This window comes from Hemiscyllium ocellatum, chromosome 3, assembly GCF_020745735.1.
Source record: "Hemiscyllium ocellatum isolate sHemOce1 chromosome 3, sHemOce1.pat.X.cur, whole genome shotgun sequence".
NCBI lineage: Eukaryota > Metazoa > Chordata > Chondrichthyes > Orectolobiformes > Hemiscylliidae > Hemiscyllium > Hemiscyllium ocellatum.
Window position 1 is genome coordinate 83,199,722 of NC_083403.1, and position 18,453 is coordinate 83,218,174.

Consider the following 18,453-nt stretch of genomic DNA (forward strand, 5'->3'; position numbering starts at 1 on the left):
AAAGGCCCCTCAAACTATCACGTCTATCAAGGAAAGTATGGGTATTTTGACTCATGATCATAAAAGGATTAACCCAATCTTTAGAAAATTTTAATCTGATTTATATAAATCACAGGATTGTGAAGACAGGACTAGGAGGATGCAATCGTTTTTCAAAAATTTGACCTTTCCGGACCTAACTCTGGAACAGGTATCGGTCCTGAATGCTCCCCTAACAATCCAAGAAATACTTGATGCAATCAGACAACTTCAGAGTGGTAAGGAACCTGGCCCAGATGGCTTTCAAGCTGAATTCTATAAAGAATTTACAGAAATATTGGTTGGCCCACTTATGGACATGTATAACTATGCATACAGTCAGGGCTGTCTCCCGCCTTCGTTGAAAGAGGCAAATATCTCTCTTATCCTTAAAAAAGGAAAGGACCCAGAAGATTGCACGTCATACAGACCAATATCCTTGCTAAATGTAGATTTTAAAATCCTTTCTAAAACGTTAGCATTGAGACTAGAAAGGGTACTGCCACATATCATAAAGGAGGATCAGACAGGGTTTATTAAGGGCCGTAGATCATCCAATAATATTAGAAGGGTTTTGAATATGATTCAGGCCTGCCATCAGGGAAAGATACCAGGAGTAGTAGTTTCATTAGATGCGGAAAAGGTATTCGATAGGGTTGAATGGTCATATTTGTTTTACACATTGGAAAGGTTTGGCGTTGGAAAGGTGTTTACCAAATGGGTCTCAACACTGTATAGTGATCCCAAAGCAGTTGTGGTTACCAATGGATTAGGCTCGGATAGCTTCAGTGTGGATAGGGGCTGCCGTCAGGGATGTCCTCTCTCGCCATTGTTATTTACGCTAATAATTGAGCGGCCCCAAGGATTGGTATAGGTAAACATAAAATTACCCTTTATGCAGATGATGTTCGTCTATTCCTCAGTAATCCTCTGATGTCCGTGCCTCGCTTAATCCAAGTTATTAATATATTTCGTGCATTCTCAGGCTATAAAATTAATTTCTCAAAACTGGAGGCTATGCCAATGGGTGCCCTTGCTATGATACCCCACTTAGTGGACGGATCCCACTTTCCCTTCTGGTGGTCCCTGGAGGGTTTCTTATATTTGGGCATTTTAATTACCCCAGTATTTGGTCAGTTATACAAGGCCAACTTTGTGCATTTACTGGAAAGGATAAGGCAGGACCTCCAGCGATGGGGAGACCTTCCAATTTCCTGGCTGGGTAGAATAGCACTAATTAAAATGAATGTCTTGCCCCGTCTCCTATACCCTCTGAAAATGCTTCTGGTGATGCTGCCAAGGCTGGCACTATGTAAATTATATGGCTGGCTGGGTTCCTTTATCTGGAATCATAGACGGCCCCTCATTAAGCTGAAGAAGCTACAGCTTCCACAGGCAAGGGGAGGATTAGACTTCCCAGATTTTAGGAAATATCAGTTAAGTTCCCTATTAAGTTACATAGCTGATTGGGTCTTGTCTGATCCACAATCAATCTGCCTGGGCATCGAGGCTTCTCAAGTAAAATGCCCACTTATTAACCTTTTAGTTTCAGAGAAGAGGAAAATCATTACAGATCACTGTAAAACCCCTATAATACTAAACATAATTAAAGCTTGGAATATAATGCAGCAAAATGAGGGCAACTCATATAAAACATCCCCCTATGCTCCGATAGTGGGAGCATGGGGATTTCAACTGGGGTTTACAGATGCCACTTTTAAACTCTGGAGATCCAGGGGTATCTCATGTTTTAGGGGACCTATTTAAAGAAGGGGTCCTGATGTCTTTTGAACAGCTGCGTCAGAAATTCAGAGTTCAATACTTTCGATACTTTCAAATTCGAGATTATATACAGAAGAAGACTATATTATTAGATAGTCTTTATCAATCAGATAGAGAATGTAGAGTGCTATGACCAATGGGGGTATCTTCCATCAGAACTATTTATCATTTACTGCATGATGAAGTATTGGGAGATATGGACAATCTGCTTAAAACATAGGATCAGGATTTGGGACTAGAAATCTCTATAGAAACGTGGAATGACATTTGGGAAAACGCCAGAAGAATCACCATCTGCAACAGAACTCAGGCTATCCAGCTGAAGATACTTCATAGGGTAAAAAGTGAGGTCTGCAGATGCTGGAGATCAGAGCTGAAAATGTGTTGCTGGTTAAAGCGCAGCAGGTCAGGCAGCATCTAAGGAACAGGAAATTTGACGTTTCGGGCATAAGCCCTTCATCAGGAATGAGGAAAGTGTGTCCATCAGGCTAAGATAAAAGCTAGGGAGGAGGGACTTGGGGGAGGGGCGGTGGAGATGTGATAGCTGGAAGGAGGTCAAGGTGAGGGTGATAGGCCGGAGTGGGGTGGGGGCGGAGAGGTCAGGAAGAAAATTGCAGGTTAGGAGGGCGGTGTTGAGTTCGAGGGAATCGACTGAGACAAGGTGGGGGGTAGGGGAAATGAGGAAACTGGAGAAATCTGAGTTCATCCCTTGTGGTTGGAGGGTTCCCAGGCGGAAGATGAGGCGCTCTTCCTCCAACCATCGTGTTGTTATGGTCTGGCGATGGAGGAGTCCAAGGACCTGCATGTCCTTGGTGGAGTGGGAGGGAGAGTTAAAGTGTTGAGCCACGGGGTGGTTGGGTTGGTTGGTCGGTCCGGGCATCCCAGAGGTGTTCCCTGAAGCGTTCCGCAAGTAGGCGGCCCGTCTCCCCAATATAGAGGAGGCCACATCAGGTGCAGCAGATGCGATAGATGATGTGTGTGGAGGTGCAGGTGAATTTGTGGCGGACATGGAAGGATCCCTTGGGGCCTTGGAGAGAGGTAAGGGAGGAGGTGTGGGCACAAGTTTTGCATTTCCTGCGGTTGCAGGGGAAGGTGCCAGGATTGGAGGTTGGGTTGGTGGAGGGTGTAGACCTGATGAGGAAGTCACAAAGGGAGTGGTCTTTGCGGAACGCTGATAGGGGAGGGGAGGGAAATATATCCCTGGTGGTGGGGTCCGTTTGGAGATGGCGGAAATGACGGTGGATGATACGCTGTATACGGAGGTTGGTGGGGTGGTAGGTGAGAACCAGTGGGGTTCTGTCCTGGTGGCGGTTGGAGGGGCGGGGCTCAAGGGCAGAGGAGCGGGAAGTGGAGGAGATGCAGTGGAAGGCATCTTCGATCACGTCTGGGGGGATTCTGCGATCTTTGAAGAAGAAGGCCATCTGGGCTGTATAGTATTGGAACTGGTCCTCCTAGGAGCAGATGCGGCGGAGACGAAGGATTTGGGAATATGGGATGGCGTTTTTACAGGGGGCAGGGTGGGAGGAGGGAACCGTCCATCTTACGCAACTACACTGGCACCACCCCCCACCTTTTCCTCCGTTACATCGATGACTGTATCGGCGCTGCCTCGTGCTCCCACGAGGAGGTTGAACAGTTCATCAACTTTACCAACACCTTCCATCCCGACCACAAATTCACCTGGACCATCTCAGACTCCTCCCTCCCCTTCCTAGACCTTTCCATTTCTATCTCGGGCAACCGAATCAACACAGACATCTACTATAAACCGACTGACTCCCACAGCTACCTGGACTACACCTCCTCCCACCCTGCCCCCTGTAAAAACGCCATCCCATATTCCCAATTCCTTCGTCTCCGCCGCATCTGCTCCCAGGAGGATCAGTTCCAATACCGTACAGCCCAGATGGCCTCCTTCTTCAAAGACCGCAGATTCCCCCCAGACGTGATCGATGATGGCCTCCACCGCATCTCCTCCACTTCCCGCTCCTCTGCCCTTGAGCCCTACCCCTCTAACGGCCACCAGGACAGAACCCCACTGGTTCTCACCTACCACCCCACCAACCTCCGTATACAGCGTATCATCCGCCGTCATTTCCGCCACCTCCAAACAGACCCCACCACCAAGGATATATTTCCCTCCCCTCCCCTATCAGCATTCCGCAAAGACCACTCCCTTCATGACTCCCTTGTCAGGTCCGCACCCCCCACCAACCCAACCTCCAATCCCGGCACCTGCACATGCAATGCAGGAAATGCAAAACTTGTGCCCACACCTCCTCCCTTACCTCTCTCCAAGGCCCCAAGGGATCCTTCCATATCCGCCACAAATTCACCTGCACCTCCACACACATCATCTATTGCATCCGCTGCACCCGATGTGGCCTCCTCCATATTGGGGAGACGGGCCGCCTACTTGCGGAACGCTTCAGGGAACACCTCTGGGATGCCCGGACCGACCAACCAACCCAACCACCCCGTGGCTCAACACTTTAACTCTCCCTCCCACTCCACCAAGGACATGCAGGTCCTTGGACTCCTCCATCGCCAGAACATAACAACACGACGGTTGGAGGAAGAGCGCCTCATCTTCCGCCTGGGAACCCTCCAACCACAAGGGATGAACTCAGATTTCTCCAGTTTCCTCATTTCCCCTACCCCCCACCTTGTCTCAGTCGATTCCCTCGAACTCAGCACCGCCCTCCTAACCTGCAATTTTCTTCCTGACCTCTCCGCCCCCACCCCACTCCGGCCTATCACCCTCACCTTGACCTCCTTCCACCTATCACATCTCCATCGTCCCTCCCCCAAGTCCCTCCTCCCTAGCTTTTAGCTTAGCCTGATGGACACACTTTCCTCATTCCTGATGAAGGGCTTATGCCCGAAATGTCGAATTTCCTGTTCCTTAGATGCTGCCTGACCTGCTGCGCTTTAACCAGCAACACATACTTCATAGGGCCCATATAGCACCGGATTGATTGGCAAAATTTAAGGAGGAGCATCTCCAATGTGTCCCAAATGTAAAATAGAGGTGGGGACTCTTGTACATTGCCTATGGACCTGTCATAAGATCCATAGATATTGGGCAAAAGTAGCAAGTACCCTGACAGAAATTAAAGTGGACCCTGTATCTCTCCTTTTGGGCTTTTCGAACTTACCCTCCCTTGGATATGCACGGGAAGAGATTATTTTCTATTCTCTCTTTCTGTGCAAGGAAAAATATTTTGGTAAACTGGGTGGCTGAGGGCCCCTCTGGACTTTCAAATTGGCACAGATTAATTATGGAATGTATTCCCCTTTACTTCCTTACAAATATGGTGCACTGAAAGATTGAATTATTCCATAAAATATGGCAGCCCTTCTTGAATTATATAAATACCTATATTTCGGCTATCCTAACAAGGGCTTTTATTTAATTAAGATTGCGAACTTGGCTGGTCCAGGGCCCCTTGGGAGAGGAATCCCGCATGAATACGGGTTTTGTCACATTTGGTGTTAATGCATTCCAAGCATGTATCTCAATATCCAATTTCTGTGTTATCCGTTGGTTTTTTTTTCCTTTCTCTTATTTGAATAATGTAAGAGACTTAATTATACACTCTGGTTAGTTGTAGGTTAGATTAGTAGTTAGTTGTGTTTTTTTTTCTTTTGTTAAATTTTGGTTATTATTTATTTAAGATTTAATTGTTTATCAATGTTTGTACTTGAGATTTTTTTTACTTTTGTAAACTTGTAAAAATGTTAAATTTCCAATAAAAATATCTATTTAAAAAACAGTGTTGAGGTCAATGGTAGGACTAGATACTCACACTAGTTCACCAATCAGCACTTAATGAGCTGCGTTGTTTTGCTTGTCAGGGTGGTATATTAGTTGCCATGTAATATATTCACCCTCAGACTTGGTTGTGTAAGATCTGGCTTTTGCATGTTATATTGTCAGAATATAGGCATATGTAAGCCCTGTTTCAGAAAACTGGAAATCTCATGAAAGATAATTTCTGCAAATCCCTGCAGATTAGTATAGACATTTGTTTATTCAGACGAACATTCCATTTTCTACTTCTATTAGATATTAATACAAGTAATCTGAAACTAATCTACATGTGAATAATATAAATTTCAACATCTGCTTAAATGGAAATAAACAAATGCCTGTCCTGCTGATTGAAAATGATAAAATGTATACTAATGTCACAACAGTAGTCCAAATTGAAGTTTCCTAAAATCTATCTGAAAGTCTATACAGTAATGCTTTCTTTTCTGTATAACTATTCCATTGGGCCATTCACACTGCTATCTCTGGCTAATCAGATATCTCAATGTGGGTAATTTAAACTTTGTGAGATAATGTAACTTGTGGTAATTAGTTGATAACCTGTTTTACATCTGCCTTGATTTTTATTTTCATTGGTTAGGACGTAGAATGCCCTATGATGGTACAGAATTCACAAGCTCTTCTGTGCTGTAAACATCCATGGTAAAGCAGATATAAAGCGCTGAAAGATCAACTACCAATCCAATTTGTTATGATCTCATGATCAGTGAATTTTAAACCTCACCCCCAATTGTATTGGAACCCTGATTCAAGTGTGTTAATGAGATGACCTGGGGACTTTTGGATTTTTAGATATTCACTGCAGTTAAAATAGGCACTGGGTCTGTTGATTGATATTCGTAACAGTCTCTCTCACCCTTGTAGTGCACCTTTTGACCCTTGGATAAAGCTTCTGACTTTCCATCCTATCTCTACCTCTCACTTTGTTGACTTTTATGTCTCATGATGGAGATGGGTGGGAGGGGATCAACACTGAGCCCGTTGTTTTTGTGTTTATTTTTGGTTTTTCCCTTTTTTCCCTCTTCTGTCTGTTTACTTTTCCAATTTCTCTTAGCCATTCTCTACTGTTATTCTTTCACTAACAGTGTAATTAACAGTCCCGAAATTAATATACAATACAATTCAGTGCAGCATTTGAACACGCCATTTGACCCACCAAAGTTGCACCAATTTCTATTCCTTATTTAGACCCATTACATCGTGCCTATACACTGTTGCTATCCCTCTACTCACCTCCTGTTCATGTGTCTATCAACCCACGCCTTAAACATTGCTATCATGCCTGCTTCCACCATCTCTGTTGGCAATGCGTTCCAGGTACCCACCACCCTCTGGGTGAAACATTTCCCTTGCACTTCTCCCCCAAACTTGTCCCCTCTCACCTTGAACCTGTGCACTATTGTTGAATTGAATAGAATCCCTACAGTGTGGAAACAGGCCCTTCGACCCAACAAGTCCACACTGACCCTCTGAAGAGTATGCCACCCAGACCCATTCCCCCACAGTTGACTCTAACCTACATATCCCTGAACACTATGAGGCAATTTAGCATGGCCAATTCACCTAACCTGCATATCTTTGGATTGTAGAAGGAAACTGGAACAACCGGAGGAAACCTATGCAGACACAGGGGGAGAATGTGCAAACTCCACACAGACAGTCGCCCAAGGTTGGAATCGACTCTGGGTCCCTGGCACTGTGAGGCAGCAGTGCTAACCACTGAGCCACGTCCCACCTTGTAGTGCACCTTTTGACCCTCGGATAAAGCTTCTGACTTTCCATCCTACCTCTACCTCTCACTTTGTTGACTTCTATCAGGTCACTCCTCAGCCTCCGTCATTCACTGAAAACAATCAGAGTTTTCCAACCTCTCCTCATAACTAAAACCCTCGACAAAACATCCATGACCCTTTGGTAGTGTGGCAACCAGTACTGCATGCAATATTCCAAATATGGCCCAACTGAAGTTTTGGACAGCTTTGACATAACTTGCCAACTTTTATATTCAACGCCCCTGCCAATGAAGGCAAGCATACTGTATGTTTTCATGTGGTATGCCTAATAGAACATAGAACAAAACAGCACAGTACAGGCTGTTCGGCCTTGATGTTGTGCTGACTTTTTATCCTACTAGATCAACCTAACTTACATACCCTTCATTTTACTATCATCTATGTGCCTATCCAAGAATCACTTAAATGTCCTAATGTCCTAATAATCTCTACTCCCACCTCTGGCAGTGCATTCTATGCACTGCCACTCTCTGTGTAAAGAACCGACTCTAATCATTTAAAATTATGCCCCCTTGTGATAGCCATTTTTACCCTGGGAAAAAGTCTTTGACTATCTGCTCTATCTCTGCCTCTCATCATTTGTACATCTCTATCAAGTCGCCTCTCACCATTCTTCGCTCCAATGAGAAAAATCTCAATCTTTCTTCATAAGAAATGCCCTCCAGTCCAGGCAGCATCCTGGATTAGTTGGTCGCACAGAGGTTGAAAGAAAATGGCACATTATATTTATCCTGCCATAATCACAGAATCTCACATTTGTTACAGAAGAGAAAGAAGCCATTCAGCCTGTCACGTGTGCTCTGGCTCTCCAAGTGAGTAACTCATTTGGTGCCATTCTCCCATCCTCTCCCACGACTGCATTACATTGTTCCCTTAGGTAACAATTTAATTCCATAAATCTAATCTCTGTGAATTTGTAACACAGAAGACTGTGAGCAAATAAACTAATATTGAGAAACATCACTGTGTTAACATTTAGAACGTTAATCAAACAACTGTAAAAAATGGATTTAAAAATACAAGTATATATTAATATATATATTTAGTGACTATTTTAGGAATGTAACTTGCCATAATTCCAGAGGGCCATAGAGCTGCTCTCTCATCAAAGAGAGAGAGAGGGGACTGGTGTTGGTCTAATCTAAGGGTCACCACGCCTCAGGTGAGAGTGGAGTTTTGAGATGGATGGACCTTCATATTCATCTCTGCCAGTGCAGGAATTAAACCTGTGCTGCTACTGTGCATTGCAAATCAGCTGTACAGCCAATTGACCAGTTGAGCTCACCCCCCCGCCGCCGCACCCAATTTGTTTTTAATAACGCATTAAACAACAAAGAGACGGCTATAATCATCTGACTGGATTTTCTGTAACCTTCCAAAAGATCCTTAGATGTCAACATCAGATGGAACTGGAATAGCAAACTAACGTATTATATGGAATGTTCCAAAACCGGGACCAGGGGTCTGCCGGGGAGGTAAATTTCCCATTGAAATGAATGGGTTCGCTCCTATCTGCGGTTTCAGGCATCCGCGGCTACAGGGGGACTACTGTATTATAAACTGTGACAGAAACAATTAAGAATATAAAAAGTTAGCAAAGAAATAGGCTGTTCAACTCTTTAAGCCTGCCCTATCCATTCTATAAAATCTTGGTTCATCTGCCCCAGCCTTCAATTCTCGTGCCAGCTCCTCATAGTGTTCAATTCTCTGAAAAGTCTCAACTCTGTTTTCTGTGTGTTAACCAATCCCCAGTTGATGCTGATACATTGGCCCTAATAATGTGAATCCTTACCTTGTGCAGTAATCTTTTGTATGGCACCTTATCAAATGCCTACTTAAAATCCAAACACATTGCACCAATTGGTTCGCCTTTATCAACTCTGCTTGTAATATTCTCAAAGAATTCTAGCAAACTTGTCAAACATGATTTCTCTTTCACAAACCATGATTACTCTTTGATTGCATTAGGATTTCCTTTTAATAATGGATTCTAATATCTTCACAATGACAGGCTAATAGGCCTATAGTTTCTGTAACCGTTCCTCCTTGGAGATGTCACATTGTCAGATTTCTGATCCACTGGAATCCTTCTGGATTCTCATGTGTTCTGGGATATTTCAACCAATGACTCCATTATCTCTGCAGACATTTCTTTAAAATCTTGGATGAAGGCTATTAATGTCTGCCTTCAGTCACACACTCCCGCACTCACACACTCACCCTCTCACAGACTTAAGACACTCTACACTCTCATACACACATATATATGCTCTCTCTTATACTCACAATCCACTAACCCAGACAGACAGACAGACCAGGGACCTGGGTTCAATTCCCGCCTCAGGCGACTGACTGTGTGAAGTTTGCACATTCTCCCCGTGTCTGCGTGGGTTTCCTCAGGGTGTTCTGGTTTCCTCCCACAGTCCAAAGATGTGCGGGTCAGGTGAATTGGCCATGCTAAATTGCCCGTAGTGTAAGGTAAGGGGTATGGGTGGGTTGCGCTTCAGCAGGTCAGTGTGGACTTGTTGGGCCGAAGGGCCTGTTTCCACACTGTAAGTAATCTAATCTAATCTAAACAGACACACACACACACACACAACGACCCACATGCACAACCCATATGCATATACGTTTGTGGGATGAATTTGTACTTGCAGAGTTACATTGTACTTTGCTCAAAAACTGCATTAATTCATGTAAAACTCTTATCTCACTTTTTAGATTAGAATCAACCTAAACATCATGGCATAGACAGAGAACACAGGGGGCTAACACCTTCAACATATTGTCTAGCTGTCACCAATCGTTACAGTTAACCTGAGAATGCAACTTTTAAAAAAAGTTTTGTGATTTACACATGAAAGAAGTGAAACTATCATGGTATTCAAACAGATGAAAGACTCAACAGACAATCAAGGTATTTTTTAATGTATAATTTTGGTTACATCACACTGTAAACTTTTGCTATAAATTCTGTGCCTTACAATTTTGTCCTCCACATTCACCTGACGAAGGAGCAGTGCTCCGAAAGCTAGTGTGCTTCCAATTAAACCTGTTGGACTATAACCTGGTGTTGTGAGATTTTTAACTTTGTACACCCCAGTCCAACACCGGCATCTCCAATTCAGTCCCATGGGTTTGTCAAATAACTTTGTCCCTTGTAATAGAAATGTTACAAGATATTTTCTACTATTAGCATAATTTCCCTGCTTCCCATTATCTATTCCCCAATCACATCCTCCAAGGGTCCCACATTCACTTTAGCTACTTGCTTTCCTATTACATACCTGCAGAAGCTCTTGCTGTTGTTTTTATTTTTCTTGCCAATTTATTTTCATAATCAATTTCCTCCTAAAAAAAGAAAATTCCAATCCTCTGGCCTACCATGAGTTTTTTCTACCTTGTAAGCCTTAGGTTTGATTGGATATGTTTCATGAACACCTTTGGTAACCATGAGTGGTTTATCCCTTTCATCAAGTCCTTCTTTCTGGTGGGAGAGAGGCGTAGGGAAGGGGAGTTACTGAAGGAAATTTGTATTAATAGGGAAATGCTACTGGGAAAATTGATAGGATTGAAGACCAATAAATTCCCAGGCCTAGATAATCTATAACTCAGAGTACTTATGGAAGTGGCCCTAGATATAATGGATGCACTAGTGGCCATCTTCCAAGTTTCTTTCGACGCTGGAACCGTTCCTGCAAATTGGAGGGTAACTAATGCAACCCTTCTATTTACAAAGGAAGGCAGAGAGAAAACCAGGAATCATAGATCATTCAGTCTGATGTCAGTAGTGGGAAAAATGCTACAGTCCATTGCAAAAGAATTAATAGCTGAGCATTTGGAAAGAGAGTGAAATCATGCTTGACAAATCTAGTGGAATTCTTTGAGGATGTAACTAGTAGAGTTGATGAAGGGGAACCAGTGGACATGGTTTATTTGGACTTTCTGAAGGCATTTGACAAAGTCCCATATAAGAGATTAATGTATAAAATTAAATTGCATGGGATTGAGGTAATGTATTGAGATGGATAGAATAGGAAACAAAAGAAGAGCAATAAATGGTCTTTTATTGAATGGCTGGCATCACTAGTGGAATAGTGCAGGGATCAATGATAGGAATCCAGCTATTCACGATATGTTAATTAATTTAATTAGGTAACTAAATGTAATATTTCTGAATTTGCAGATGACAAAGTCATGTGCAAAGTCAGTATGTTAATGAATTTAATTAGGGAACTAAATGTAATATTTCCAAATTTGCAGATGACAAAGTCATGTGTAAGAGTGAGTTGAAGGGAGGATGCAGAGATGATTCAATGTGATTTGGATAAGCTGAATGACTGGATAAATGGATGGCAAATGCATTATAATATGGACAAATGTGAGGTTATCCACTTTAGTAGAAAAAACTGGAAGGCAGATTGGTGTCTGACTGGATATAAATTGAGAGGGGGGGAATGCTTGTGCACCAGTCGCTGAAGGTAAGCATGTAAGCAGCAGGCAGTAAAGGCGGCAAATGGTGTCATGGCCTTCATAATGACAGGATTTGAGTATAGGACAGGGATATCTTTTGCAATTGTACAGGAACTTGGTGACACACTGTACACTGTTTTCATTCTCTTTTCTGAGGAAGGATATGTTTGCTATGGAGGAAGTGAAGTGTGTATTCACTAGGCTTAACCTTAGGATATCAGGACTGATGTATGAGGAATGTTTAATAGGTTAGAATTATATTCACTGGATTCTAGATTAGAGTGGTGCTGGAAAAGCACAGCAGTTCAGGCAGCATCTGAGGAACAGGAAAATCAATGTTTCGGGCAATTATATTCACTGGAGTTCAGAAGAATGAGGGAAGGTTCTCATAGAAACCTATAAAATTCTAACATGACTAGCCATGGCAGCTGCAGGAAGGAAGTTCCCGAAGGCAGGGACATCTGCAATCATGGGTCCTAAGGATACAAGATAAACCATTTAGGACTGAGATAAGAAATTTCTTCACCAAGAGCATGGTGAATCTGTGGAATTCACTACCACAGAAAGCAGTTGAGACCAAACTATTGTATGATTACAAGAAGGACTTGGTTGTAGCACTTCGGGCTGAACGGATCAAGGGATATGAGGAAAAAGCAGAAACAGACCATTGAGGTGGGTGCTCAATCATATTCAAAGTGAATGGCAAAGCAAGCTTAAAGTACTAAATAGCCTACTCTCATTTTCGATGTAAACGCAGCCAACAAACTTAATTTATGCATCCTGTGAGTAGTCAACTTTCATTCATCAAAAACTGTGAAACAGAATTTACATTTCAACAATATTCCGAGTTGTTTTGATTCTTGTCAAATGAATCTTAGAATCTTTCTGGTAATGGATCTCGCTTTGTTACTAACTTATAATAGTAATGATCTGAACATAATTCAGAACATAATCTGAACATAATTCAGAGGACATATTCTATTTCTAACTTGAAACCTTTTTTTTAATTATCCGCTAATTTAAATTAAACAATGTAAATAGCATGGAAAAGTTGGAGAGCAGTTCAAAATATTGAGTCACCAGATCATTTTGAATTAAGGGAATAGATTGTATTGATTTCAACAGATATTGTATTGATGGCCCCAGTAGTGCAAAAAGCACTTTGATCTGCACAGTATTTATTTAATAATCTCTAGTTCTTAAGTGATTTTCTATATTTAATCCTCGTTCTCATGGGTCTAATTAGTCTACACAATTAGTCCACCAATTTAGTGTTGAAGACAGAGTAAGGTGGATACATTTCAGACTGTGCTTCTAATTAATTCTTCTGTTAAACCACCAAACCAATTATATCTCTGTGTAGAAATGCAATAGAAGTTTGGCTTCATTGCCTGCTGAATCCTCTTGTCTTTATTTGTATTGGAAACATTTTAAAGGAAAAGCAGTATTTTGGACAAGTACTGCATTGGACTACCACCTGCACACAGCAAGGCTTACAGATTTAAAATTGAAACTTTGCTGTATGCTAAGAAGCATATGCTAAAGACAGTAATGTTTGTGGGTGAATCCTTTCCAGTATTTTAACAGACATGCGAAATAATTTTGAACTTTTTCCCCTAATGACGGTCAAAGGACAACTTATCCTTTCCCCCACAGGCATGGGGACCAAAACTAATTTTGATAGTCTCATAATAATTCTTAATAATTCCCCATTTATAACCCACGAGGGAGATAATCTATCGCCTGATATGGTTTGACTAGTTGCCTCTTCTGCATGCATGCATTCAGAACTTAATTTTTAAATTGAAGTGTAATAGCTACATGCTAAAAAGGAAAATTTTTAATAATTATAACTAACCAAGAAGGTGTTAAGAGTTGAGTTGTGATTCCCCTTACTTAGATTTGACATTTGACCAACATAGAAGAATACTTAAAACAGTATTTACTGGGGAATCTCAGTAGGTCTGGAGCATCTGTGGAGAGAAAACAAAGCTAACATTTCGAGTCTTGTCACCCTTCAGAACTGATAGTAATGAGGAAAATGTAGTAAGTATGCTGAAGACAAGGGATAGATGGGAAGGAGTAAGCAGATGGATGGAGATTGAGCCCAAAGAGAGAGAACAAAAGGCAGACAAAGAGATGGATGATAGTATGCCAGGCAGAAAGAAAAGTTAATAATGAGGATGTAATGAGGTGAAATAGGTTGGCTCTGCTGAAAGCAGCTAATGTCATGACAGATTGTGTGGATGGGTAAAAGACAGAGAAAAAGATGTTCAATTTCTAAAATTATTAAACTCAATATTAGGTCCTGCCACTGCAAAGGTCCCCAAGTGGGAAACGGGATGCTGTTCTTCCAGTTTGTGCTGGGCCTCTTTGGAGTACTGCAGCAGGCCTGAGACAGAAATGTTGCCCAGGAAACATGGTGATCTGTTGAAGTGGCAGGCATCTTCCACCCTGGTGTCATATTTGCAGATGGAATGTAGTTCCTCTGCAATCTGGTTGCCTAGTCATGACAGAGACTGCTTTCAGCACAGCCAATCCATTTTTACCTACTTATGGTTCTCATTAACAGCTTTTATTACCTTATTACTATAATCCATCCCCTTGTCTACCTAATTTGTCTTTCTGGCTCTCTCTGGCCTCCATCTCCATCTATTCGATCAGTCCTTTCTTTCCCTTACTCACCCCTGTTTTCAGTATATATACCACCTTTTCTGAGCTACTTTCAGTTCTGAAGAATGGTCAATTGACCTTAAAACACTTACTCTGCTTTTTCTCAACAGATGCTGCCAGACCTGCTGAGTTTCTGTTTTTGTTTATCTCAACAGGGTTGGAATATAAAAGCACCGTTGTGCTGCTGAGACTTTATAAAGCTCTGGTTAGGCCCCATTTGGAATACAGTGTCCAGTTTTGGTCCCCACACCTCAGGAAGGACATACTGGCACTGGAATGTGTCCAGCGGAGATTCACACGGATGATCCCTGGAATGGTTGATCTCACATATGAGGAACAGCTGAGGATCCTGGGAATGTATTCATTGGAGTATAGAAGATTAAGGGGAGACTTAATAAAAACTTACAAGATAATACATGGCTTGGAAAAGGTGGACGCTGGGAAATTTTTTCCGTTAGATGAGGAGACTAGGACCCGTGAACACAGCCTTAAAATTAGAGGGGGTCAATTCAGAACAGAAATGCGGAGACATTTCTTCAGCCAGAGAGTGGTTGGCCTGCGGAATTCATTGCCGCAGAGTGCAGTGGAGGCCGGGACGCTAAATGTCTTCTAGGCAGAGATTGATAGATTCTTGATGTCATGAGGAATTAAGGGCTACGGGGAGAATGCTGGTAAGTGGAGTTGAAATGCCCATCAGCCATGATTGAATGGCGGAGTGGACTCGATGGGCCGAATGCCCTTACTTCCACTCCTATGTCTTATGGTCTTATGGTTTGATATTTCCAGCATTTACCACCTTACTTGATTTTATTTTGGAGAACAGTACTTACTTTAACAAACCATGGAGACAAGGGCAAGAATAGGAATGGGAGAGAAAATGAGCGAATTAGGGAGTACAATTTCCAAATGACACCTCTTTGAAGAGTGTGTTGCCTCGCATTTGTGTTCTCCTCAAATGATGTAAGGCTTGTTTGAGATGCATATTTTGGGTTCACTATCTTTTTCAAGACCCAGAACAATGCAGTTTCATGGAATACATTATGTTAATACAAAAGCAAAATACTGTCACAACTAGAAATCTGATAAAACTAGAAAATACTGGAAATGCCCAGCAGGCGTGGCGGAATTTGTGGAGAAAAGGTGTTAACATTTCAGGTTGGTTCTGCCAAATGTTTGACAGCTTTTTGAAGTATTAGAAATAATTTTACAGTCAAAACCAGCATATTAACAGGTGAATAGGAGGTGTAAACTAGGATGAGTGATCAACATTCCTACTCAATCACTGAGGTGTCTGCAGTAATATAGTGAGAATAAAGCATTGACCAGATTGCCCACTCTTGGGCTCATTGAAGTTCTTAATTGGTCAGTTAAGGGCCTGTTTCCACTCCTGCTGCAACATATGGTTGGGGAAGGTGGAATGAAGGAGAACAGTCCACTACTTCACCATCTGTGGTGAAAAAGTAGAAAGGAAATAGGATACATCTTTACAGGGACCTTATGTACCCTTTGGGGTCATCCTCCCGCAAGGTGTTACTCTCAGTTTGTGCCTGCAAAACACCCATACCCTTCTCCACCCTTCCTAGGATCCCTCATGAAGAACCCCAGACTTATCTCTAAGTCTGGTCACTAGAGATCTTCTCCTGTGATTTCCTGCAGTAGTCACTGCTGTTGGAACTGAGGTCTCTTGAGGCTACTCATCTCCTGGTGAATGTGATTGGCTGGCAGCTCTTCAGGATGGGACTTCCTGTCCCTGGAAGGCATGAAGTCACAGAATGACCTCATCACTTCATTAAGACTACTCCTCAAGCATAATATCACTGAAGCACAGCCATTTTTAAATTTGTCAGCTCATGGTGGATGTTTCTATAGGATAGGGAAGTATTGTGACTCCTAACCCATAAAACCCAGCCCATTTACTCTGTTTCATTCTTCATGGATGCTGCTGGGCATGCTGCATATTTCTAGAAATCTCTATTCTTATTTTGAATTGAATTTATCACTGACAAGAACAAGTAAAATTTCATTTTTACTGCTTAATGGGTAATCTGGTAGTGGAATGAAATACCTTTGGATTTTACTAGTGTCAGGTGACCTTTTCCAATCAATTACCATGAAGGTGGGGAAAATGAAAATTTATGCTTTGGTTTTAATGGCCTGCTGTAATTATCACTATTACAGTTATTTTATCCTTCAAACAGCTGCCTAACTCAATGTGACCATTTTTAGCCTCTGCTTGTGTCTCCAGCATTCTTTCAGTTGCAAAGAAATTGTTCTTACTGTGAAACTGGACCTTTGTATTACTTTTATTTTTTGCATTTATTTACAAGATCCCATTGATTTGAACCTTGTTATTCATGTGAATATGAAGTTGTACATATACAATTTTGCTGAATGCAAATTTTGATATTTCCAAAGGACATTGTTTAAAGGTTGAGATGTTTGGAGAAAAGTTGTGAAATGTCAGCATTTTAAGTTTTTGTATTCTTTTGTGTTTCTTAAATACAGGAGAAATTTGAGGCACTATTCTTGGCCTATGATGACCATGCCACATTCCAACTGTTTAAAAGTTTCAGACGTGTACGAATTAACTTCAGCAATCCTAAAGTAGCAGCCCGTGCCAGAATAGAGCTCCATGAAACAAAGTTCAATGGGAAAAAGCTAAAACTCTACTTTGCACAGGTAATGAATTCAGGACTTTGACCTTTGATCATAAAACATTAAGACATTTGATAAAGAAACTGAAGCCAAGGATTTAATCAAAAAATAAGATTTGTTTAACTAGTTCAGTTAGAGTAGAAATCAGACAAAATTGATAAAATGTGGAGCTGGATAAAGCACAGCAGGTGAAGTGGCATCAGAAGAGCAGGAGAGTTGATGTTTTGGGCAGGAGCCTTCATCAGGATTGGGAGAAGGGGAAGAGGGCTGAGAAATAAATGAGTGGGGTGGGGCGGGTGTAAAGGCCAGACAAAAATTATGTTGCTTAAATGCAGGCATGTTGAAGTCAAAATTTGGAGATCAGCATTGCACATCTTTAAGATTCTCGAAGACATCTGACCCAAAACTGAGATTTCAGATATCTCTGGCTGCCACCAAATGTAATAATTAGCCCCTTACCAAAACAAATTAAGGTTCTGAGACATATATTTTAGTACCCCTGAAAAAAAACTGATGTCCCCTGAAATAGTGTGGACCCAGGTCTGCTTTATCTGCTATGAGCCTGACATCTGAACAACTTCCCACTGAAAGGTAGAACCCCAATAGTGAGACCGATGCTGGCAATGTGGTGAACCACATTCTTGCCCTGCAGGAGAGTTAGCTAACAGGAGAGTTAGCTAACAGGAATGTGTGACAGTTGCCAACAGCTCAACAATGAGCTTGATGTTCAAAATCAGGTCAAATGTGAGCCACCTGCTAGGATACAGTTTGCCCAAATCTGAACTCTGAGGGAATTCCAATCCATTGAGTCCAAATTTGCAATGAACTGTTAAAATCCAGTTGGGTAGAACACACCAAGGAAAATGTGGTAGGTGTTTTATTCATCTTTTGAGTTTCTGTAGGATATTTCTAGAAGAAATCATGGAAATCTTTAGATTCCAATGGAAGGAAATCTAAATGATTGTTTTTACTTTTTTAAATAGATGTGGGTATCAGTAATAAAGTCAACATTTATTGCCTGTCCTGAATTGCCTTTGAATAGGTGATGATGAACTGTCTTGAACCACTCCAGCCCATGAGGGATATGTAAACCCACAGTGCTCTGAGGAAGGGAGGCCAAGGATTTTGACCGAGCGATGCTAAAGAAATGGTTCCAAGTCAAGATGTGTCTGGCTTGGAGGGGAACTTAATGATGTTTCCACTCACCTGATGCCCTTGTCCTTT

At 41.9% G+C, this 18,453-nt stretch overlaps 1 protein-coding gene across 3 annotated transcripts in view; it reads left to right on the top strand.

Annotated features, from left to right (window-relative positions):
• rcan2 (regulator of calcineurin 2) overlaps positions 1-18,453 on the top strand; it is a 370,985-nt gene that overhangs the window by 260,267 nt on the left and 92,265 nt on the right. For all 3 annotated transcript variants that reach the window (XM_060851291.1, XM_060851301.1, XM_060851310.1), the window contains one exon: positions 17,080-17,253. In XM_060851291.1, coding sequence (XP_060707274.1) covers positions 17,080-17,253 — 174 coding nt within the window. The remainder of the gene's footprint in view (positions 1-17,079; positions 17,254-18,453) is intronic.